The following is a 25,029-nucleotide window of genomic DNA, read 5'->3' on the forward strand; positions in this document are numbered from 1 at the left end:
TCACCGAAAGTTAAAAAAAAGCCTGTTCATGCAATAGTCATTACCAAAGAGACCGGCTTCAAACTGACCCAGATGAAACCAAGGACAGTGAAATGCTGCTTTTCCTTTCAGATCACTGCTGGGTGTGACGTTAGAAACATACAGTGTACTCTCTGCTACACACGACAGCTTCTGCGTTTAAGGGACAGAGAAGAGAGTGTTCAGTGTACGCCATCGCGTGCTCCATTTACCATCTAACAGGGTAAAAGGCAACGATGAGAGAAAAGCTGAAAGTTCCAGTCGGCAACACTTTGTCAAACTGGCCAGCCCTCACATCCGACAGCTCAACCCTGCACTCTAAGGAGCCGCTTGGATTGCCTGAGACAACACAGCACATTCTAAATAGCTCCACCTCGTGTTTTTATGGTGCGAACAAAAGCAGTTATCTGTTACGTATTTCCAGGGACTCAGATGGTCAAGATAATTTAATCCACGTGTAAAGATCTTTTCCCAGCCCTCTAAGTTGTAGAGCTAGCCAACACCGGCAGAAGGAAGAAGCCCCTCAACAGCAGCTTCCAGTCTCCATAGAACCTGCTCATTTTCTTGCCTCCTGCTTTGTCAAAAGTTGCTAAAGCATCATATTATAGCAACGCGCCATGCTTCAAAACTAAATCCAAGAAATACCAGTCTGCATAAGCTTTCCTTTTACACTTACAAATCTATGAACAAGAAAGCAGTAAGCAGTTTGCCCTAAGTTTCCCAAGTCTAGAACCATCTTCTCTACAGTGTTGGGCCAAATTCAAGTCTGCCATTCTGATTTGCAATTCCAGTTCTCAATTTAAGGAGGCAGGCAAACTCTATAAAAATCCAAATCCAAACACAGTCTATAAAGACTTTAACTGGAAAAAAAATCACTCACTGCAGCCCAACTTACCCCAACAGTCCATTCTGCGTTCGAGTTCTCCTCCCTGAATGATACTCTAGGTTTCTTTGCTCGTAAAGGAGGAGTGACCGATCGTCCCGGAGACGCGGAGGGAGTAGCTAGGGGAGTGGTGCGAAGGTTGGATCTGAGAATAGACCGAGGAGTAAACCCAGGAACACCAGAAGCAGATGTGGCCAAAACTTTAGCTCTCTAGGAAAAGAAATAAAAGCACTTAATTTAAAACCCATTAAATGTTCAAAACAGAAGGCTTCCCTTGTCAAAAGTAAGAGTTTAAATTACAAACCGAGTTTGTACCAGCAGAGAGGATGTTTAGCCCCTGCACTGCTCTTTTTCCAAAGATACGAAAACCTTAACGATAAAAAAGCCCCGTGCTTTTTATGTCTACAAGCTTTTGGTTTGGTTGGTTGTCACTGGTGTGTTGCGTTGGTTTTTTTAATACAAACCTTAACCACAGGAGGAGTGGTAAGTAAATTCAGCTCTGAGCCTCCTGAAAAATTATTTTGTGAGATGGAACCATGCATATTTGATCTCGGTGGGCTGGATGGCATGAACGAAGTGGAAGCTCTGCATGGTGACTGTGCTGCAGAACATGAAGGAACGGGATGGACCATCAAATCAGGCAACCTGTTAAGAGACACGATTTAAAAGAGGAAAACAGATAAATCAATGGGGACAAGATCATGCTGCGTTCGAGAAATCTGACATGACACAGCACAAAAACATTCAATCAACAAGAAATATGGGTAAGCCCTCAGCTGTTCAGGTGATGTATCAGGCCCAGGAAGAAGTTACAGGCATTTCCTTTTTGTAATTACTTCTCTACATTTCACACTTAATTTCCCAAATCACTGCCTCTGAGGCAAGAGTAATCCCATTTCAAGCTGCACGAGGCATGTAAGTCCCATGCCAGAAGAAAATGTATCTACATTTCTGCGCTGGGACCACTTCCAATTCTCCACTTAGTCGTGTCCCTAAGTTGGCCTTTTGGAAGCATTCATTCTGTGGATGTACTATAGCTGGAACGCTTCCATGAAGATTTCGTAACTGGCGTCCCAACAAATGCATCGCGCCACTCTGCACCAGGGAGAGGATGTGTTATGGCTGGTGGTCCTGTAGCTCGAGGTCTAGAATTAAAAGGAAAATGTAACTGACTGTCATTCCCCTGAAGTCCACACGTACCGGAACTCAAGTTCATTTGACCACGCCACTCGTAGGAAAGCCATCTGACAACTACGAGCCTCCTTCCTGCTCTTTATAACTCTGCCAAATTTTAAGCAAAAAGGGCAGAAACAAAGCAGACACTGGGCAGGAGGTGGTAAAACAGGACTATTTGATCCCACAATCAAGTCTATCCGTATCTGTACACCCATACCTTGATGGTAATCATAGTCTTAGTTTCAGCTACCTAAAAGCCTGTAAACACACTTCCCAGAATGTAAACATATATGTATTTGCATAAATGAGATTACCATAGCAGAAAAACTGTCTCTCCACACAGTACTTATGAAGTATTGATTCTTAAATGTAATATGTTGAATGTGCAAAAAGCCAAACAAGGCTTTAGTCAGGTGCACCTTCCTTCTGGCACACAACATAACGTATCTGAGCAACTGAATGGTAAGGCTGTCTGAGTAAGAAGACGTGTATTTATTGCTCAGTTGCACAGAAACTGTTTTAAGTGGGGTCGTCAATGGTGTGTAACATTGAATAGCTTCATAGAGTAGCTTTGGAGTAGTGCCATATTTTGTTCAACATTTAGCTTCAGCTGTAAGCAAAGGTGTAGAAACTTATTCCTAGTGTTTCAATGGATAGTACAAAAAATACAGGACGATTTTTATTGAGAACTAGCAAAACCAGTTAGTAACACCTAACAGAAGCTTGCACACTTGAGAGAACTTTCTCCTGGAGCAGGCTGCAAAGGTTGGCATCCAGGCGCCTTTTGGGTACCTCCAGTGAAGGAGGCCCCACTACCTCACTGCAGGCAGGCGAGTAAGGACAAAAGACCACATAACCTCAAGACAACGGTACGGAGTCAGGTGACCTTTATAACACGTAGATCAAGACTAAACTTTGTTAAAGGGCTGCTTACCTATCAACACGTGAGAAACCGGTTTCCTGCTCATTTCCTTCCCAGACTTCTCCAGTTTTGCACAATACAGCACTGAGGAAATTTTCTCTAGTACACAAATGTCCTGCATTAGCTGGGTTTGTTACTGTGGATAATGGCGTTGGTCTTGAGACTGGAAAGCAAGAGGGGAAAAATATCAGCCTGCTGCCATCAAAGAGGTGGGTGGTTAGTTCTCCACCATATTTCCCCCCGCTAAAAGTTACCTTCTCTTACGACCGACGCAGGCAAATGGTAAGGCTTGGCTCTCTCTACGGCCAGCTTCCTTTGAATTCGTGGAAGGATCTTGCCATATTGGGGTAATGCAGAATTTCGGGCAACTGCCCTCTCTCTCAAGCGAGGATCATGATCATTCTGATGAAGGAAAAGCGGAAAGCAAAAGCTTAACTAATTACAAGAAGTTCCTTGCACAGACCTCTCCGTGCTATTTCGCATTAGTGAGCAGATTTCCTCTACAGGTATGGGAAAACACCTCCACTGCACAGAACAGCGGCAAGTTCTACCCATCCGCACACACCGATTTCACCTGGTACTTTTAGCAAAGTGGAAGGAAGACTGGAATAGCAACAGAGCCTACAACTTGAAGTTAAAACAATGCTGGCACTCTGCAGAACCTTCTTCTGATAACACCTGTTATCACCTGCAATTTTCTGATATCACCTGCAATTTGCAAACGACTTACTACATAGCAGGCTTTCCCTTGTTCTTCCTGAAACGCCAGCGCCCTGAATATACGGGACAACTGGAAATTACCCTGGACAACATGATGTGAAGATTAAAACAAGCAAGAAAAAGCGACCTACGCACACCACCTGGCCGCATGACAGTTTTCAAATGCAGGACCTACGACTTCCAAACCACCTTAGAAGTTTGAGTCACTGGAAAACTATGATTCCAGAAAACAGCAAACGCGTCACAAATCCAGAACACAAGTTCATGTAACACAAAATGTAATCTGGCTATTTTGAGAAATAGAGGTTAGACAAGAATTTTTGTCATAAAAGCCGTGAAATGAAAGTTGTGGAATTGGAGAGCACACTGAAACTCGCAGAAATTAAAAAAACAAAGAAAACCCACAGAAATTTAACCTGTGGATTGGCATCTAGCCTGCTCTCAGCTAGAAGAATACAGTTGCGTGCAAGACACAAGCGATGACATACAACCTACTCGTCATCCCACAGGAAGGAGTGACACAAACAACTTCCAGTAATCTAAGCCACGCATAACATACGTATCTCAATCACGGAATGGTAAGACTGGCTGATGGGAAAGATACATGTTTATTCCTCAGATGCAAACAAACTGTTCTCCGAGGGGTCAACAGTGGTGTGTAACATTTAATTTATAGCTTCATAGAGTAGCTTTGGAGTAGTGACGTATATTGGTCAACATTTAGCTTCAGCTGTAACCAAAGGTGTAGAAACTTGTTCCGAGTGTTTCAAAGAATGGTATGAAAAAAACAAAGCAAGATTCTGAACACCAGCGCTGGTCCTTAAAAACTTCTCCAAACACTCCCATGAGAAAAAAAAATTCATTCCAAAAATCTGTTATGGCTCTGCCTTTTCTCTTTTCAAAGAGACGATGAACATTTTTCCTTGCTCCCACTTACTTGTTCGGTGTCTGTGAAAGGCAGCTTCAGCAAGTCTTCCATCAGGCCCATCTCCCGGCACATTTCGTACATGTGTTTTAAGAGGTCTTCTAAGTTTGCCTGAGCGGCATGTTGGTGCAACAGACCCCAAGCCTCCACCATGCACCTGTAATTAATGTTTCAGACGTAAAGGGATGTTAACAGCATAACCAAAGAGATGCCCCAAGAGTCTTGTACTCAAAGTTTAAAGGAAACTTAGGGGATGATGATTTCTATTCTTTGTTCTCCATTTTCACAAGATTTGCGTGACAAAATGGTGGGGTGTATTTCTTTACCTATTGGAGAGCAACACAGTGAGGAGAAGCTGCACTTCCCCGCTGCTTGCCGTGGGTGGCCTCATCAGCTGGATGTATCTGAGGGCTTGCCCATGCTCCCCTTGGCACAGGAGGGACTGAATAATTCTCTTGTGCTGCCATGACGCCGTTTTGATTGTAGCGGGATGAAAGAGCAGGGCCAGTGAATTCTGTACAAGTTAGAGATCGGGTTTTAAAATCATTTTCTAGATTATAGCTTTGTACTGCCATGTATCTCTAACTCAACTCTACCAGACTTACTTCGTAATCATTGTGATCTAGAAGCCAAAAACCTTCAACAAGCTTAACAAGTCCCCAAGGCATGCCAAAGGCAGTTGCAAAGGAGTCGATTGAAGTCTCTGTCTCACTCGGAAAGGAACGCTTGATATCCAGCAGCAAGTAAATTGTCTGACATCAGGTATCTCATTAAGGCTAATCAGTTTGTAAGACCAAAAGTTTATCACATTACCTTTAGAAAAACATAATGAAGTAAGAATATAAAAGTGGTAGGAAGCAGAAAATACATTCAAAACATTGGAGCATCCAACGCTCAATTATTACAGCAAATAAATTCCACAGTTGGGTTTTTCCCTCATGTCCAGCGTCTATAAAACAGTGTAAATTGTGGCATCCTTACAGTACAGCTCAGCTCCGAATGCTTAAAACTGGATTTAAACCAGTATGCGGGTCACTCATTGGTAGCGTCATTTTCTCTTTCTGACGTCCGTTTTTAGGGACATCATCTAACGAGACAGCTCTGGGCTATAAGCGTTTCTAAGCCCCTTGCTCTCTAGGCTCCCCTCGCGGGTTAGGCAACAAACAGCAAAAGCAAGGCTGTGTATTTCAGCAGCTTAAAAGTTAAGTTTCTGCCCCATGACTTTTCTCTTCTCCCTGTTACTTATTCCGTGTGCCTGCACTTTCAACGGAACCAAAGCAAGCACTGTGAGCTGCACTGGAAAACCCGTGATTTCAGCAAAAATCCGGTACTGGTAAACCACTCTTAGAAAACCTTTTGCTCTGAAACAGGATATTTTACCACATCATTCTAGTAAGAAGCAATTTGCTACAGATAGGAGGGTTTTAAAAAATTTAGAACGGTGTTTAAATTTGGAGAAAAACTAAGGGCTTTTGTTTTTATCTCCAGCATTTCTTACTAAACCTGTTTTCTCCTACCAGAGAAGTCTTTTGCAACAAAACATTTAAGAAAAAATCATCAAAAATCCACAGTACAAATAAATAAAACAGCGCTTCTGTCTACAACTTTACGCTAAACTAAATGTTTTCACTTGCATCGTCTTTGAAGCATAAATGAAAAAATGTCATGAAACAGGTCGGCGACCAACACTGAAGAACATTTATGTGCATCCCCTGGAGGTGTAATAAAAATAACTAGAAAGGATACAATTGCGTGTTTGCAGTTTTCTTCAATGTTTTCTAGCAAATAGAGATCCAGCAGTGCCTGAAATGAAAAATTAAAAGTTCTGAAAAAACGCCTGTCTTCCCTAAATCATTGGCTTTTGGGTGGGGTTTGGCGGGGAGGGCGGCCGTTTGTTGTTGTTCTCAGTGAACAGGACACTCACATGCAAACTGGCAGGCGGGTATTTCCCAGTTCCTCCTGCATCTCTCCGCCACAGCTTCTCCACTTGGTCTCCTAACTGGGAAACCATTCCATCAACCATCAAGCAGTCCGAGTCCCATTTTCCTCTGGAACAAAAGGTAGCAAGGATTTGGACAGAGTTAAACACTAATTCCAGCCTCCCGGTGTAACGGCTTTCCTCCAGTCTTCTGCTGACTGCAGCCCTGCCCTTTCATCTCCCGATGGCACAAAGCAGAAAAAGGACACTAGAGGCTCTGTGCTTCGAAGGAACACACGAGCCTGTATGTAAGTTACTTGAGAAGTAAGCCAAGGAAGATGAACTTTGAAGTCAATACCTCCTACCCTGCAGCTTCCACCTTAACTCACCTTGCAGCCTCTTGGTCACAGTGCCATCGCCGAAGCTTGGTCAGCTCTTTATTCAGTTTTCAGTACAATTTCCAAAGAAAAACCTATTATCGGCTAATCCAAGGCATGCCGCCTATGTGCTAGGCAGCTAGTCCAGGAAAGAGAGCTGACGTTAGCAAGTGACTTCTATCCGACAGCCAGCAGAGTGCGAGGCGTGCCAACTCCATGTAACTCCAACCATCTTACGAAATCACACCACGTACTTGGGAGAAGGGGACTTAGGCCAATACAGTTATGACCCTCTATTACCAGTCAAGGACGGAGATGATTGTTTGTTAAAAAACACGCTTTCTTCTGCTTCCAAAACAATTGTTCTGTGAACACCCTGCTTTGCTGAACTGGAGGTGACTGATCCTGTCCTAATCACATGGCCTTTTTCAGTAGTCAGAAATTATACACATTAGCCAATGAATAAAGTAGACTCCCGAAAAATGATGATACCAACCAGTGGTACTAAGCAGAGGTAGATAGCACCGTTTTAACACAGGAAAGTAACCTCTCTGTTCAACAGAACACACGTGTCACTGAAGTCAAGAGTATTGCTGGCAGCGGCATTACGCATAGCCCATGCAACTGTTGAGATAAAAGCCATTCCCTTCCACTTCTGAATTTGCCGTGGAAGTGTTCTAGAGTCTTCCTCTAGCTCTTACCTTGATAAACGCTCAAGTTTCTGTCGCTGACCAGTATAGTAGCTCTCAATCAGAGGATAATTGTAGAAAGGTCTTGACAAACGCGTATCGTCATCTACAGGCAACAAAGTAGAAGCAAGTTAAAGCAGTCATATCACACTTGTAAACGAAAATTTTTGCCTAAAGAGACAGAAGATCGTACAAGCTAAGCATCAAGAAGCCTCCAACTCTGAAAGAAGCCAATCCTCTTTCTGCCTTTGCTAAAAGAACTCTAAGAGACAAGACTCAATTCCTTCTTGCCCCAAGTGCCGTTTCAAGGTTACAGTTCACGCAGCATTCACAACATGTAGGGTAAGCTGAAGTTCACTATAAAAAAAACCACCCAGTTCTCAAAGGGAATGGTTTCTAAACGTGCCGCGTGAGCATCTGTGAGACAATTAAGGCTGACAATGGAATTTCTAATCCATCCAACTAAAGAAGGATTTCCAAGGTGTACTTTCTCCTCAAGCAACTGATAGAAAGTTCAAAACATGCAGGTAATGCTCTCACTGTAAAAACAAGCATTCCGGTACTTGTTGTTTAATAGTACTTTGTTTAAAATCTCAAGTAGTTCAAGCTGTGGACACAAGCAGTGCCTTGACATCAGGGGTCCATTGCTATTCCTAAAATCCACCCAGGAAAGAAACTGCCTGCCTCATTCTACGCTGTGTACTTGACAACCCAGCAAAATCTCAACTTCACCCACAGAACTTCAGCATACCCTGCCACTGAAGGCACTGCACTTGGGACTGCCGGGTCCTGCACTTGGGTCACAACAACCCCATGCAGCGCTACAGGACTGGGGCAGAGTGGCTCGAAAGCAGCTCTGCAGAAAAGGACCTGGGGGTGTTGGTTGACAGCCGGCTGAATATGAGCCAGCAGTGCGCCCAGGTGGCCAAGAAGGCCAACAGCATCCTAGCCTGTATCAGGAATAGTGTGGTGAGCCGGACTAGGGAAGTGATCATCCCCCTGTACTCGGCACTGGTGAGGCCCCACCTCGAGTACTGCGTTCAGTTTTGGGCCCCTCGCTACAAGAGGGCCATTGAGGTGTTGGAGTGTGTCCAGAGAAAGGCTACAAAGCTGGTGAGGGGTCTGGAGGACAAACCTTATGAAGAACGACTGAGGGAGCTGGGGTTGTTTAGCCTGGAAAAGAGGAGGCTGAGGGGAGACCTTATCACGCTCTACAACTACCTGAAAGGCGGTTGTAGAGAGACGGGGGCTGACCTCTTCTCCCTGGTGACAAGTGATAGGACAAGAGGAAACGGGTTCAAGTTATGTTAGGGGAGGTTTAGATTGGATATTAGGAAACATTTTTTCACTAAGAGGGTTATTAAACATTGGAATAGGCTGCCCAGGGAGGTGGTGGATTCACCATCCCTGGAGGTGTTTAAAAAAAGGGTAGATGGGGCACTTAGGGACATGGTTTAGAAGTGGCTTTTGTCAGGGTAGGTTAAAGGTTGGACTTGATGATCTTAAAGGTCCCTTCCAACCTCAGCAATTCTATGATTCTATGAACCAGCACGACTTCTTCCTGACGAAACCGTTACAAAAACATGGCTAAGCATGCGTTCGTGGGAGTCACTCACTGGATGGTCGCCTTGCTACAAACGTATGACAGGTCACGCTTACCTAAACCCTCTGGAAGGAGACCGGATCGACAGAACCAGATGACCACTCGTGCATACAAAGAAATGAGGCCGGTTACCGCTTGCTTATTTGTCACGTCTGCAAAACCTGAAAAAAGGCAGGAGATGATTAGCGTTATGCAATTCTGTTCATTTTCACAAAACTCCCTTCATCCTACTAAACCAAAAGATAAAAATAGCACATTAGAAATCTTTCTCTTTGCGTTTTTCATGCTGTATCGCTTTCTTATTTGAAGAAAAAAAACACTATCACCACCAAAACAAAAAGCAACCCCTATAAAGAACTAAACTCACTAAAGGCTAAAATAAAAAAAAAAAAAACAAAACCCCAAAGCCTGAACTACTAAATGCACGCAGGAATAAGACATCTGTTTCTCACGTAGCAGAGATTCTTCTGATAGCAAAGGGATATTCTTTTCTTTTCTCAATAGGCCAAGAACCATTTCTAAGAGAAAAAGCTGTAGAAACTCAAGTAACTTACTTTGCATGTTACTCGTTTACGCTTCCTTCGTATTGTTTAGCAATTTGCAACACGGTGTCTGCATGCAACTAGAACTTGCTAGCTAAGAACTCAAAGGAATAATTTTCAGCAATACCACATTCGGTTGCTGTAATTTCAGCCCAGTTGCCTACTAAGCTTCTCTCTGGATGTAGCCTCCCCCACCCCCTTGCATGAGCTCCACCATAAACTGTTGCCCTGAACTCCATGCGTGTTTTCTGGTGGTCCCAAGCGCTCAGCTTTAAGCCCCTTCTCCCAGCTAAATGTGACTGTCTTCCAATCCTCAAAAACAACAAAAGCCCATGTTGCCACAATTCCAAATCTTAATAAAACATACCAAAGATTTTGTAGCACTACTACAAACCTTTTTCAGTAAGCTCTTGTGCTTCTGTGAGAAAACAGTTTAAGACCGTGCTAAGGTTGCTCAAAAGCAACTGGCAGCGCTGGAGAGACCGTAATGTCTGGGCGTCAATGAAGTTGCAAGAGCCATCAAACAGCGGAACACCTTTTCAAGAATAAATATTAAATCGTTAGCCGACAGAGCAATTCCAGAGTTTCAAGGCGCACTTCAAGGACCGCGTGCAATATCCTATAGCGGCGTATTACTGAGGAAGCTCAATCAGAAAGAACGACTTTAGGTTTGCAGAATGACTACACTAGTACTCACAGATTTGGTCAAATTCTTCCTTTGTAGAGATCACTTGGTTCCATGTCCACTCAAGAACAAACCGTAAATTACCAGCAGACCTTGGCTGCTCTTTAAACAAAGAGAACAAAAAAGAAATGAATCAACAGGCTCCAACTCAAAGAGGTACCACGTAAAAAAACAACGTTCCAAGTATTACCTTCAGATATCCAATGTTTAATGCATCCAGTCAGAAGTCCCACAGAACCTGTCTGGACAGCAGCTGACAATACTGCTTCCAGCTGCTCCTCCTAAACGTAACAGACAAATGAGAATCTTACCTACTTGCACCATGTGAACCATCAACAGTAAATGTTTCTTTCTAACTGTATACTCATTCAGACATCACAAAGTCAATCAGGACACAGGCCAGGAATGCCACGTCCTTTCTCTTAATTCCAGCCACAGGCTGGACTGCTCACTGCTCTGAGGAACACATTAACACACTTTTCCTCTGACATTTCAACTTACTGCAGCCTAATTCTAATCTTTCTTCGCGTGCCTCTGCATTACAGTCTTCACGTACTGAGTTCCAGCTTACTACGTCCAGAAACATCCTCTGCTAATACGCGTTACACATCTGTGCAGACAAGTTTGCCATCAGGAACGCAGGAAGGGGACAGGACAAACACAACTGTGCAACGTTTGCATGGAAACAGTGAAGCTACGGCCAAGCAGCTTTCTAGACCATGAAGACATGAAGCAGTTCTGACACCCAAAACAGTACGTTGGAATTTTGTAACGTGACAGAAAAGAAGCAAAACATTTACATCCTAATGGTTTAAATGTTAGGCTCTTCAAATACTGTATTATAGTGTAGTGGTAATCCTTACAAGGATAAATCACGGGTATGCACAGACGCGCGATATTAAGTAGTAGCTTATCTCAGCTGGTGTTCTCGTACTTCTCTCAGGTGAGAGGACCCTTCATAAGTTTTTACTTTGGTTTTTGGGATGGGATTTGGTTGGTTGGTTGGGTTTTTTGAAACACATTCAAAAGTATCTTTCCCCTCTAGGCAAAATCATGACATTCAAAGCGACTTCTACACATGTAGAACACACATGTGATATTGCCATCTTTTTCTGAAAACTGGTTTCAGACAAGGAAACACACCATTGGCCAGCTTGCCAAGAAATGTCTTTGAGCTACCACACTGTGCAGAAGCGTTCATGTCCTAACACACGTCCACAAATGTGGTGACGAATGCAGGAGACAGGAAGAGGAGGGCAGCGGGAAGGCTGCTCTCCCCTTCCTGCTGATCGCTCCAGGGAAAGGTTGGTGCATTGCAAATGGAAAACCTATGGCAGGGGGAGTGAAGTCACTGTGGTGGCATAAAGCACAGAGAAGGTAGCGAGTGTCATGAGATAAAGGTGATTAAGGTGTTGCAGCTGCAAGAGGGCAGTCTCAGAGCAGCAAATTGGGCTACTGCAGCACAAGGCAGAGGCTACAGAGGTGAAGATCCGCCCGGAGAGGATGCAGAAAAGCCTACCGATGAAGGGAAAACGAGGGCAAGCCGTGAAGAAATTGCCAGGGAGAGCTGACAGCAGTAATCCTTTACCACAGCCCACTTCCTTGGAAGCAAATGATCACGTACAGTGACAGTGCAGCAAGCCGACGTCTGCAAGAGCTCGCATCCCAGTGAGACGCCCCCATCGTCGGCTACTGCACTGAACCACTGCTTTGAGAAACTGACAGGGATGGGGGTTGCTCTGGGGGACACATGCGTTATGTTGGGCATGACCAGCACTGACTGCACGCTTCCTTGTGCGCATCTGTGTGTGGCACCGAATTAAGAGAGGGGTCTCTAAAGCCAGATCTCTTAGGGCTGTTCCCAGTCAAAGTCACTACTTTGGATCTAAGGATACGGTTACTTCTGCTAGCTCAGGTCAACACCTGTATTTCAAATTGGAGTATCGTGTCTTGTAGCCCCTCCAGCCCTGTCAGACCAGATGGATGTATTTCCCCCTTGATTCCCTCATAGGCACTCACCTGACTCAAACTGGATGGCTGGACATCAACTGGTCTTGGAGACAGCAAGCCAGCTACAAGACACCTATTGTAGCTCTCCTGAATGGCTTCCCATATTGAAGGGCCAGATTTCTTCAAAAAATTCAAGGTCTGAAACATCGATCGAAAACCACAGATTAAGACAGCATTGTTATTCCGTCACTACGCTTCTGGATAACCTCTAAAAGGAAGAATCTAAATGTTCACTGACACCGTCAGACAGCCTGAACCACTAAGATGCTTTAGGTTAGCAATCTGCGTAATTAAGTCTTTTCTACCTTCTCTGTCTATACACAGGCCTTGCTCTTTCCCTCAACACTGACACAAAATACATTCTATATAAGCTCAGCTAACATGCAACTTCACGCTTTGGAAGATCCTTTCTATGCCTATTCGTATGGAAGCCGATTCATGTTGGAAACATTTAGTGAGCTGAAACTTCACTCAAAATTATCTGTCACAATCTGTGCCGTGGCTCAGAAGTTATAATTTGGCCGAGTTTGGGAGAAAACAAAATTTTCACTCCTCAAACAGTTATGTCATTTTTCATTTTCTCCATTCCCTCCTTTTTCAAGAGAATTGGGGATCAAAACTCTAACTCAAGACTATGCAGGCAGTTCGACTGAGGGGCAATAAAGAAGTAACACCTTTCCCCGCCTTCTACAGTGGTTTTGTTCTTGCTCCTGGAGCAACGTTGCATTCCTTTCTAGACATTCAATCCCCGATCGTGCCTCAAGAGGAGACAACGGCAGTTGTACAGTCCCAAGAGGGGACCTAAAACATTACCATTTGCATACAACTGGCGACAGGATACAATTGCAACTATGCGTGTGGACGGGCAGGATGAGCATGAAACGGTCCCTAACACGGAAAGCAGTGCAACAGAAAACTTTGAAAAGCTACATCTCCTGCCACTCGCAATAAAGATACAGTAAAAGATCACCTCCTTCTGGAAGCCGGTGCAAGTCATGTGAACGACTCCGGAGGTCAGCAAGCACGTACCATCTGCAGAAACAGGGAACGTTTGACAACCTTCCGTACTCTCACAGTTATGGCATGACCAGTTTACATTTTTTACACACCGGTATCTAGAAACATATAACTGAGTGCTTTGAGCTTCAGTTCACAGTCATTTCAGGCTATAACCAGCACCACTTCACCGGCTACATTACAAAAGCACCAAAACTCAGCCGGCTGTCAGATATGTTTCACAATAGTAAATACCTTGTCAGTACAACGTGATCAGAGTTGGGTTTGGGGGGGACTGGGTGTTTTTTTGGTTTGGGTTGGGTTTTGAATGACAAACAATGACTGAACAAGAGAACCAATGAATGGCATTTGACCTCATTTTAAGCTTATCACTCTCAAAAGCAGTGAAATACCTACCAAAGTTATAGTTGCCTGGATGAAAAAACCGCTCAGGTGGTGGATAAGAAGGAGGAACTCCCCGACTTAGACTCCGCTCATGGACCAGAATATCCAAAAGGAGCTTCGGAGAAGTCACGCTCACTACGGTATCCAGCGACCACAGTGCAAAATAGGGGCACTCATGAGGGAATTCTTCCGGCCTTAAAGAAAACAAGCGCGTAAGCTAAATGCCGACATTCAAATGAATTATTGGCAGGCATATGGAAAACTACTGAAGAAAAATCTACCTTAGCGAATCTGGCATTTGAGCAGAATACCAGCGATTAATGTCAAATACACCCAGGTAAGTAGATGGTTTTCCCTGACCGTACGTATTCACTTGCCAACCGAAGACTGAGACACTGGTGTCAGGAGACGTGACTGTAAAAGACAAGACGTTGTTTCTGACTTGTAGAAAATACGATAGATCCGATAGTTTTAAAACACCACTTTCTATTTTGGCTTCATTCTGTTCTGTCACTCGTGAAACACAACACTTCCTAAGAGTGATTACAGTACTTACGGAATAGCAAACATCTCTGTGATAGGTTTCAGTCACACTGCCCCTTTTTCTTGTCCCCTCGTCCAGATCACTGGTCAAGATACTAAAGAGAAGTGGCCCCAGTGCAGTGCCCTGGGGAACAGCACTTGTGACGGGCTACCATCTGGATGCAGAGGCGGACATCGGTTTGAAGAAGGGAAAAAATTCTGGTAACATTCCTAAGCAATGGAGAGTTTGAACTTCTTGTTCAAAGATGGCAGCTGGAGGAGTAAAACGACTGACCATCATCATACAAACGGCCCCACCATACATCGCGATAGCATGTCAGCAAGCATAAAATAAAACCCACTTTTTCCCTTAAAGAAGTCCCACATAACTTAAGCATCCATTTTTTCTTCGTAAATAATCCCAACAATCTAGTCTATGCAGATAGGCAAGACTTTCAGACTGTGGGGACAGAACAGCATTCGTTGCTTAGGTTCCAAAAGCACTTCTTTTAAAATCACCAAACACGGACATCAGAACAAACCTTCATTTACGCTATCCTCTCCGTCAACGTCGCTGCGGAATTTTTCGACAGTCTGGCAGCTGATTAATTTAGTACTCATCTGGCCTCTCAAGGGAAAGACTCCACCCGTGAGATCTAAACTGAACTTTTCGCCACAGTATTGCAAACCCTGGGGGAAAAATCAGAGAAGAGAGCAAAGGTCATTCTAAGATAAAAACATACATTATGGCTAAATATGAAAGACAGTCTAACAGAATAGGCTTATTATACTGTGTATTTCGCATGAGCCTATTTCTGATGGTAAATAGAAACTACGCCTGACATGCAAGAGAATGCAGTGTCAAATCGTAACGGGTAAGTTTGGCTGTAAAGGCTTTGCACTTTTTCAAAATTTAGAATTTCCCTAACACTATTCAGATCTAAACATGTTTTGCAGAATTCCTTGCGACATCCAAGAATGTTCTTTATAAAAATAAATATATCGCTACAAAGAGATATCTAAAATGATGCAACACACATGCATGCAAAGCTCTTTGCTCCATGTCTTGATTGCAGAACTGATGAAGTTAGAGAAGCCCCAGCAGCTAAAGCTGTCAAGAGGTATTTTCTATGGGCACACCACCAGAGTGACCGTGCACCCCTCTCTAGTTACTGTGAGAACTTCATACTGATTAGCAATCTTCTTTCAAGCCACGTAAGCTATGACAGCTCCTCCTCTCATCTTGTCAGAGACTAACGGGTGAAATACCCCTCAGCTCCTCACCAAGCACAGCCAACAGCAAAAGGGAAAACCAGAAAGGACACGGGGTGCACGTGGCCAAGGCTTTTAGCATCACGAATTACTACACAGTAAACAAACTAATTTTGAGATACACAGAAACCCCGGCACGATTGTGTTGAACCTCTGATAGTGCCATTTTTTAAGTAAGCATGAAGTGAAATACCGTCTTTCCAAATACAGCATTCATTCAAACTGTCTACCATACAACACATGAATGGGTGTACTGGGGACAAATAGCAGCTCTATAATTAAAAAAAAAAAAAAGAAAAAAGAGGGAAAAAGAAACCCAACCCACACAACCCATAAACTGATAACGCCACATTCTACCCAGGTTTCCTAAACTTGCAGAGCTCTGAAACGAACTGGCATGAAACCACACATTCCCGTATGATCTCATAGGATACATCTAATTCACCTAATCTGAGAAGAGGCGAGCTTTCTCTTAATGATTCCAGGAAGTGTTACAAATAAATATGAAGGTTGTCTAAAAAGAAAAATTAAATAATTAAAAAAGTCTTTCATAACTAAAAAGAAAATGCTTCTGAAGCAAAGCAGTGCATTTTAAACTTTCCATGCCGGGCAAAGTCATTCTAAGGAACTCCATTGTATGGGAGATGTTAAGTAATGACTCCATTGACTAGCAAAACACAAAAACAAGTTTTCAAACGAGATGCACTGCTCAAACTCTGATATCAAAGTAGAGAGTGTATACTCTGCCCATCCGCAAGCATTGTGCAGAACGAGGGTAAAGATGCGCTCTACGATCGTGATTTGATGCACCAGATTTAGCAACTGCTGCGACAGTACAAAAAAGGTCTTTGGAAGCATTACTTAAACATACCTTTCTGTTTAATTACTTAAGCAGACTTAAACCAGCCTTGAAGGCAATGGAGACGAGAGTTTGACACGCATATAGAAAAACACAGTACCACATGTTCCATAAGTCCTATTTGTGACTCTTACCATGACACACAGTCAAAGAGGCACTGCTTCATAGCCTCAAACCTAATTCCTGGAACAAAAAGCACGGCTGTATTGAAAAAGTCTTTTGAGCTCCTATGAACTCTATCCAATGAACAAGGATCAACAGTAGATTCCTCCTTCTTTACTCAAACTTGGCCTAGCAAAGGGGAGACACTTAAATTTTCTACCCCTGAAGATGGACAAGAAACTTGACTCAGACAGCCATGCAGGCAGACAGTCATGTAGTACTAACCAATCTGTGACTACAAGGAAGTGTTCTGAGACTAAAAGTATCCGCTGTGGAGCACAGGTCCCGCACATCAACAAAGATAAAGAGATAGCATCCAGCACGCGATGAATCCCTGGAAGATCCTTCTACTTGGTCACCGTGACAGATAATGCATTTTAAAGAAACACCACCTTTTCCAAACACCTAACCTCTATCTATGCAAAAGCAACAGTGCCAAATGAGGAAGCACCTTTCCTACACATAAGCAAAACACTCAAAATCTAAATTAATCCAAAAAAATCAAAAGGCACAGTCCCTACAAAAACCAGCGTACCACGATACAAGAGTCACCCCTGTTTCGTTCCATAGCTATTGAGAATATGCAAGAGAAAGTACCAAATCAGGAGGAAAGACTTGCTCTGAACTAAGATTACTGTCCCCTCAAAAAGATTTTGGAAGACTTCCAGGCGTACAACTGAATGGAATTACACATCTAACAGATGCGCCTTGTCTCTGTTAGCTATCTGAGATGCAATGATACCTCACATCTGTATTTTAAACGCATCCTCTTGGAGCCAGATCTAACATTTAGGTACACTCTTCTGACCAAATTACATATTTTCCTGGCTTTAAGAGTAGATTGAATAGGTCACCCAGCCAAAAAGAAGAACGAGTTATCTTTACAGCTACTAAGTGTCAGGATCAACACTGAAGAGACACTGTAGGTGCATTTCATGTGAGAAGTCCGGCTGACAAAGCTCTAAGGGAAACCAAGAATATAAAACTGAAGATCAGCAAAGGCTAGAGTATGACTGTATTTTAAGAAAGGGAGAGAGACAGAAGCTTATTCAAGTCCGAAGCTTGGTTAAACCAAGCGATTCAAGGCCCAATCTTCTCTTCCTACATGCCATTCGTTTGGTATTTCAGAATAATTTTATTTGCAAAAGCCGTGTCCTCTTCAGGAATTTCATTTATACGGGCTCTTTGCAGATGGATCTAGCTGGAACACACGACACTGCAGTATAAAATGGTACGCCTTCTTTCCAAAAGGTATGGACAAAGGCCGTGCCCAAGAAGACTCAGCAAAACATGATTATTTTTTCAGCCAGCTCTGAAGTTTGATGGTAAATCTCACCCCTGTAACTCAACTGATACTCCCTTAGAGAAAATTACTATTGTCTGCTTTTCCCACGCATGCACCTCTTACCTCATACATGACTTGTCCTGAGGCCACGCGTTTTCTGTCACCAAACGCTAACTGCAGCAGGTGTAAACTCACCACATCACCTTCACTGAAAAAGGGATAAATTATGAAATTTGGTTACAAAGCTGCTTTATAGTCCTCATCGTCGTGTTAGTAGACCTAGACGTTTTCTTAATAGCATGCTCCTGCTGAAAAGAACACCACCTCTTCCCAAAACATGATCATCGGCCACATTTAGCCACTGAAACATGAAGGAGGGCGTTTTGACACTAACAGCTTCAGGGGCAAAAGCCAACCGTACAATTGGAAAGCTGTAATATGTTGTATGGACTAAGAATTGTTGGAAATAGTTCTTCACAATGAAGAGTTCTCCATCAAAACTGCTTTGAAGTCAAATTTTAAAAGACTGCCACTCTACCAACAGCTGAGCTGATGGAATCGCTTGCTGATGCAGACAGAGAGATCTCTCTGCCCTTCCCTTACCACCAAAGTTCCCCTCCCCCTCTTGCACACTCTGCACCCTTCCAAGTCCGATTTGATTCAGCAGAACAGCAGGAACCCATTGGCTTTTCTGCTGAATCGTTTTCTGCCCGGGGAGCTGCACTGCCTCACCAAGGCTCCACAGACTGCTGACGCTGGCACAAGGCCATCGGCAATACTGTCACCGCCGCCTTTAGGGGCGGCAGGCTGTTGTGTGGGCACGTCTGGTGTTCTAGATCTGCAGCCTCAACTGCTCCTAGTGGTATTTTAATACCACGGTGTGACTATCAAACAAATGATGAAGCGGTCATCGAGGAACAAAAGCAAACCATTTGAGAATGCGAGCAGAAGAATATGGCCACTGTTGCTGTGCCTTCTGACAGAAGGCAGGAACTAGTAGGTCCCTCTTCACGTCTGGTAAATCCTGTAAAAATTGCATTCTAAGTTTAACACCTTCCGTACCGGAAAGAATCGCAGACACACAACAAATACACATGTTCAACTGTATGGGAACAAATATCCTTAAAAAAAAAAAACAATTAATTCAGTGGCTGATAGTTAAAGTTTTTATTCACCTTTCCTGCGTAGACTGAACAGCCCACAAGTAGCAACAATTGCGAGGATCATTCTCCGGCTCTTGAAAAGTGACAGCATAGACAGGAATCCTCCCTCCTTCAAGCTGAGAGTGGTGCCTACAGGTTTAGGGGAAAAAAAAAGCAAAACGAAAAAGAAAACAAAAGGTGAGCCTAGTGGCCCAAACACAGGTAGTTTCTCGTTTCTTGGACTACGTCAAGCATTGTTCTTCCCGACTTCTGAACCTTACTTGTACCTCCACACTCTACTCTTGCCACCTAATTATTCCTCCACTGTCTATTTATGCATCCAACAGCTTCTGGGGAGTCAGTGCAGATCTGCTGAAGGGAATCCCGACCAGAAGTTAGCCAAATATTTCAGGTGAGATTGCTCTTTCGGCCAAAGCTGACATGCAGGAAAGAATACATTTTTCAGGCACAGGTCAGCTATTGAGTTTTCATGTCTCACTAGTTTCACCCTGGACACTTTAGAGAATATCGGCACCAAAATCACATCACTGACATACTTCAGCCTTTCAATGGATGCCCCAGTTGCAGTAACCGGTTCTGAAAACCCCAGGAAGCATGCTTCCCACAATTCCTCAATCCACAGGCACAATAAGGAAAACAATCCTAGTCCACTGGGGAGAAGGCGGACCACTTGATCCAGGTATGACTGAAAAGTTATGTCAGAAGAGGATTTCTGAACGTGCCAAGATTATACTCATACTCATGTCAGTCCCTGAAAAAGTTCTCTTTACATCCACATGCTTCCTTAAGCAACAAATCGAGAGCCCCACACCTCCAGGCATGGCCAAGTGTAAAGGCCTACTTACTCTCTCTTCAAAGTTTTCATATTCCAGAGCGACAGGTAGCCGTCTGAGAAACCCACAACGAGCTGGTTGCTTCTGCTTATGTAGCACAGGGCTGATACTGCTGTTCCGGAAGCATTTTGTAGTTGAAAACAGAGACGTCTCCCTTCGCTGGTCACAGTTTCTCTTCTTTGTGCAACTTCAGCAGGATTTTTAGTGACAACTTCTAGATCTACACACACAAAACCAAGCAATAAATGAATACGTTATGCCATTTAGGCTGCATTTTAGGCACTGACGTGACAACCCCTATCATCTAATGCTACCGTGCCAGGCAAAATAGCCATTTACGCAACACTTTTTTTTGCCATTTCCATTATGTATGTCTTCAAAGAACATAAGAACTCTCGGATCAGACAAGTATTCTCACTCACATTTGAAAGCTAGGTAAAAACGTGACCAAATTCTTCCCGGACTCTGAAAAGCAGGAGTTTGGGCCTCGTGATGAAATTTGAAGTGGCACCTCGTGTTTGAAGTGGCACCAATTGCTGAAGCTGCTGTTGTAATAGCCAAAACGGTGTATGCAATCTGAGTACACCTATTTGAGATTTCATTCATCCAAATGCATGGGTGTTGGTAAGTGGGGTTTATTTTAAAAAACAAGCCCAAAATTTGCCCCAAGTCAATTAACACAAGCAGAAGAGCATTCCCGGGAAACAGGGCTCCTCCAACACAACTTCCTACCAGGCGGCCGCACCGGCTCACGTGGCAAAATTCCTACACCTCTCTGGCAAGAATCATAGTGGCACAGGGATCTTGGTGGGAGGGGGCATTTACAACACTGCGAGGAGCAGTCAGACACTCCCAGGTTTAATCAGGTCAGGACTATACGATGTCAAACTGCCACCTGTAACCAGTCGTCAGAAATGTCTGACACAAGGGTCTTCAAAGTGGGATGCATACTGTTTCGTTAGAAGACAGAAGTTTTCTTGCGTTTAAATTCATGTGGAAAAACTGCAGGCTTACCCAATGCTTCGATATCATTCTGAGTGCAGGAGCAATCATCCAAACTAAGGTCAACCAGAAGCAGATGGCCAGCATCTGTAGCCACTGCTGCCACCCCAAAGAGCCATCGCAGACTCTGATGGAGGTGCTGAGTGCTCACGCTGGGTCCTCCGTGATTCGCTATGGGTTCTATAGCGGTTACCTACAGGAAAACTACAAGTTACTATTTGAGCTCTTTGACAAGCTCAATAGAAAAAGTAAATACAGGAGCATCAAAGCATTGTTTGCAATTAGATCAAGAAAAGAGACAAAGACAAAAAAGCCCCGTACAAAAACCTGTTACTGCCTTCCATTTACTAGATTTCCTGCGGGTAAGTGACTTAACTTCAACTTACATGGGGCATTCTATTAGTACAGCTTAGCAATTTCCATTTCCTATTTCGCAGTAATTAACTGGAGGAAAACACAGAAAATCAGTTATACGCAAGAAACTTTATCGTATTCAAGGGGCTTAAGACAGACAAACACAACTACATCGAGGTCTCCCACCGCTCACAGCCCACCAGCACCGCGATACAGTCTATGCCTTCTTTGACAAACGGGCGTTAGGATAAATCAGGGCTCGAGAGTCAGACGAGGCAGCGGCCAAGTTGCATGGGAGACACACCATTTCCATGGGAGCGAAACGTATTTAGAAAGCGTTGAAGGGAGAGACCAGCTTAGTAAAATTCACACTAGTCCGCATTTAGAAGAAAAGTAACAACCACATAAAGGAAAAGAAGCTTTAAATGCACACCAGCGCTTTCACGAATGTTGAGAAAAATGTTAAAAGCCAGCCTAAAGCAGCAGCTTCTCAGATAAAAAGGTGACTCCACCTGAAGGAGGAAGCGCACACTGCTCTCTCATGTGCCCAGCAGTCTGCACGCAACTGTCTCACAAGGCGAAGACAGACCTTTCAGCACACGTTGCAGCACATCCCAGGACAACACTGACTGCTAGAGCAGAGACACGAGCACACAAAGACTCCTGCGCTAAAGCTGCACGTATTTCTCTCTCTCAGTCACCCCAATACGAATGCTTACTACTAGTCATCACACTGTAGCATTACAAACAAACAAAACTCCACCTGTATTCTAGCAAGTCAAACCAAAGCAGCTGATGGAAAGCTGGCTAAGAAGTTAGTTAGTTAGTTGTTGCAGATTCTAAGATGATAAAAATGAATCTTGATGTTCTATTGACTGCCACCGATTCTTGTTTACATTAAGATAATGAGGCTAGGGGACACACATCATTTGAGTTTCTGGGTTACAGAAGACAGAAAACATCAGCAACATTACACCAGTGTGTCCCATCTACACAAACACGCTAGTCAGAGAGCAGAGATTCAAGGACTGCAGGCTGAAAGGTGACCTCCCAACAATCTGTCAGATAACTCACTAGAGGCTCTTTTTTCCTCTCCTAAGTCAACAGAAAAATGTGTTCTCCTCAGCCTGCTTGCTAGGCTGAGATTCAAGGCAATGTGTCGAAGTCATTTACAGCACAACTATGGAATTCTGAGCCATTTTAAAGACGGTATTTCTGATGGAAATCAAGCAATTAGGGCCAAACAAAGGTGCTTTTCAATGCCTTTTTGTGGAAGGAGAGAATCAGGTAACTCTGTGCTCTACAATAAAACCAGAAAACTTGTTTTACTCTCAGTAAACTCCAACAATAATGGCACATTAAGCCCAAGATTTTACAGCAACACCGTCTTGACTGGATACTCTCAAGTGACAGGATGTTAACGCGCGATAGAAAAAATACCTCCTACAAAGAGACGCTCCAAAGCTTGTCCTAAAACAGGCCTACGCAGCACCTAACAACATCAAAGCTTCGTTTCTCCAATTAAAAAGTACCTACCCTCCCGGGAAGAACAACTGCTTTAACCACTCTTGAGAGTCCAAGGTCGTACAGACAGAGAACACTTCCCTCTGCGTCTTCCAACCCAACCAGCAGTCCAGTTCTCTTCTCCCAGGAAAACTCCTTCACCACACGAACAGTGGGAGGCTGTTCATTGACTCCACTGAAACGGTACGCAGAGAGCCGCTCTCCTGTCACACAGTTCACCACCTCAAGGTGAGGACCACGTGCCAACCACGCCAGGCCGTTTCTCCCTGTGAGAGAAAAGAAAGAGGACTGAAGCAAATGTCCAACGGAAGACTGAAAACAGCTGAAAAAAAATCACAGTGCCTGCCCCTTTCCTTCAATAAACGTACCTAGCAGAGGAAGACCGACCTACCTCATTCTAGTCAATGATTCAAAATCACCCGTTGAAATCCCCAAGCAATCCCTCCTAAAATTAACCACCTTGTTATTTTGCATTTGTACTTGTCATTCCCGCACCGAAGAATCTGGGTTGTTTGCGATAAAGATGACAAGGTCCTGATCGACAGCCTTTATACCATATTCGCCTTGGTTTTGCTAGAAATGATCTAAACGCATATGGGAATACAAGTCTTAGAGCGTAGAGGAAGAATCGAAGGCATTTTGTTTCGCTGAACTACTGCCAGCCCAAAGGAAGTATGAGCTCAATTCCTGCATTTACACTCAGGTAGATAGATTCCACCTGGTCTTAACAGAAGCCTAGACCTCCAGATAGGCACCCAGCTCTACTGTCACATCACCTGGAAAGTCCACTTCAAAGTTTAACTATACTCACGTTTTAATATTAGCATTTGTCATCGCTGAAGCACCCTTTTTGTTCTCTCTCTCTAAACAGGATGCCTCTTAACAGCACCAACCTGACACAGCTGATACGATGACCTGAGGCTTCAGGTAGCCTCCAGGCAAGAACAGCTTTATACCGAGACCAAATTTAAAGGAAAATGCTCACCTCCAGAAAACCTCCCGCACAGCACAGAGCCGAGGGTTCCCTCATCTTCCCCAAGTGCCTGAAGAGTCACCTCTGGAAACTGCAGCAGACTGCTCGTTACCTCAGCTGTTAGGTCTTGCATTCTTCGCTGTAAATACAGGAAAAAATTGCACAACTAGACTCACGTCAGCCAGAACTATTCTTGAGAGTGACAGAAGTTTCATCAGTATGCAGTGAAAAATCCCCTAGACATCACCTCTAGCTCTTTTCCTTGCAAATAATGGCACTCGGGAGACTTTTTGCTCTCCCGGCAGAGCAAAAGGAGAATCCTTTGCTTTTCTGATGCCTGTGAGATCACCAACAAAAAGTGACCCAGACGTATCAACAGAGAAATAACAGGAAAAAGCCCAATACACTGAGTTCAAGTCTACTCACACAGGTTAGGAAGATGGGAGCTGAGAAAAATCAGATTTTAAAAAGCTTCTCAGTAACAGGTACAACTTTCCATTTGTCCTTTCCCTTGATTTCGTACTTTACCCTTTGTTACTTATTGTCAGTTGTCTTCTAGCAGCCAAAATTACCATTGGTCTTCACCTTAGGTACTTATGACTTCCAAACTATTTCCAAAGAAAGGAGCGTACCACGAGTCACAGGCTGAGGATAGATTTTTGCATTAAAAAGCTCCAAGAAGAATAAACATGGAGAAATTACATGTTCAAGCAGAATCACATTCAGCCAAGTCAGGGTTCAGGGACGTCAGTTTTGACTGACGGTAGTACCTGAAAATCCGTTTCAAGGGCCAACAATGCAATGGGCTTACTGACGAAAAAGCTAAAAATATGGCCAGCCGCAGCTGAAGAGATGGTTTCACAAAACATGCTGACTTCCCTGCCACCAAAAGAGAGGACTTGCCGCCGCCTCCCATCTCTCCATCTGCTCCTTTGTTCTACTACCGTACTCCTGTGGCTCACCTCGCACTGCCTTAACAGTGCCTTAGAGCACTTTAGGAGCCAAGTTCACTCCCTGAGCAGGCAGGAAACTCACCCAGAAAAGCAGGTGGTGTTCCACCAGCTTCGAGAGCTCAACTGCCTTGCAGAGACAACCAGCAAGCATAAGAGGTGGCACAAGGAAGGAGGCAGGACCACGCATCGGGAAGAAGGAGAGGGAATTTGTCCATCTCCTTTTTGTGGCAGTCAGCCCGGGCTGCTAGCTCATACCCG

At 43.9% G+C, this 25,029-nt stretch overlaps 1 protein-coding gene across 1 annotated transcript; it reads right to left on the reverse strand.

The window, feature by feature from the left end:
• LOC134512943 (protein ELYS-like) lies at window positions 1–23,951 on the reverse strand. The gene is made up of 27 exons (XM_063328863.1): window positions 23,831–23,951; window positions 22,858–23,111; window positions 20,980–21,160; window positions 19,978–20,185; window positions 19,145–19,261; window positions 18,093–18,177; window positions 14,934–15,081; window positions 14,151–14,283; window positions 13,882–14,063; window positions 13,439–13,500; window positions 12,478–12,606; window positions 10,649–10,739; window positions 10,471–10,560; window positions 10,168–10,308; window positions 9,288–9,392; window positions 7,641–7,734; window positions 6,569–6,692; window positions 6,391–6,447; window positions 5,250–5,396; window positions 4,971–5,158; window positions 4,663–4,801; window positions 3,254–3,401; window positions 3,012–3,162; window positions 1,942–2,046; window positions 1,366–1,549; window positions 914–1,111; window positions 1–171 (listed from the first exon to the last, which is right to left on the reverse strand). The coding sequence occupies exons 1-27, from the start codon at window positions 23,949–23,951 to the stop codon at window positions 1–3; spliced, it is 3,753 nt and encodes a 1,250-aa protein (XP_063184933.1).
• Between the last annotated feature and the right edge of the window lie 1,078 nt (window positions 23,952–25,029).

Source organism: Chroicocephalus ridibundus, chromosome 3, assembly GCF_963924245.1.
Source record: "Chroicocephalus ridibundus chromosome 3, bChrRid1.1, whole genome shotgun sequence".
NCBI lineage: Eukaryota > Metazoa > Chordata > Aves > Charadriiformes > Laridae > Chroicocephalus > Chroicocephalus ridibundus.

Bases quoted from the DNA above. Each gene is read 5' to 3' on its own strand.
- LOC134512943 (XM_063328863.1), bottom strand. From the start codon at position 23,951: ATGCAAGACCTAACAGCTGAGGTAACGAGCAGTCTGCTGCAGTTTCCA. The intron at 21,161-22,857 runs GTAGGTACTTTT...GTTTTCCTGTAG, and splicing joins CAGTTGTTCTTCCCGGGAGG to GTAACCGCTATAGAACCCAT. The intron at 5,159-5,249 runs GTAAGTCTGGTA...TAACTTGTACAG, and splicing joins TAGATCACAATGATTACGAA to AATTCACTGGCCCTGCTCTT.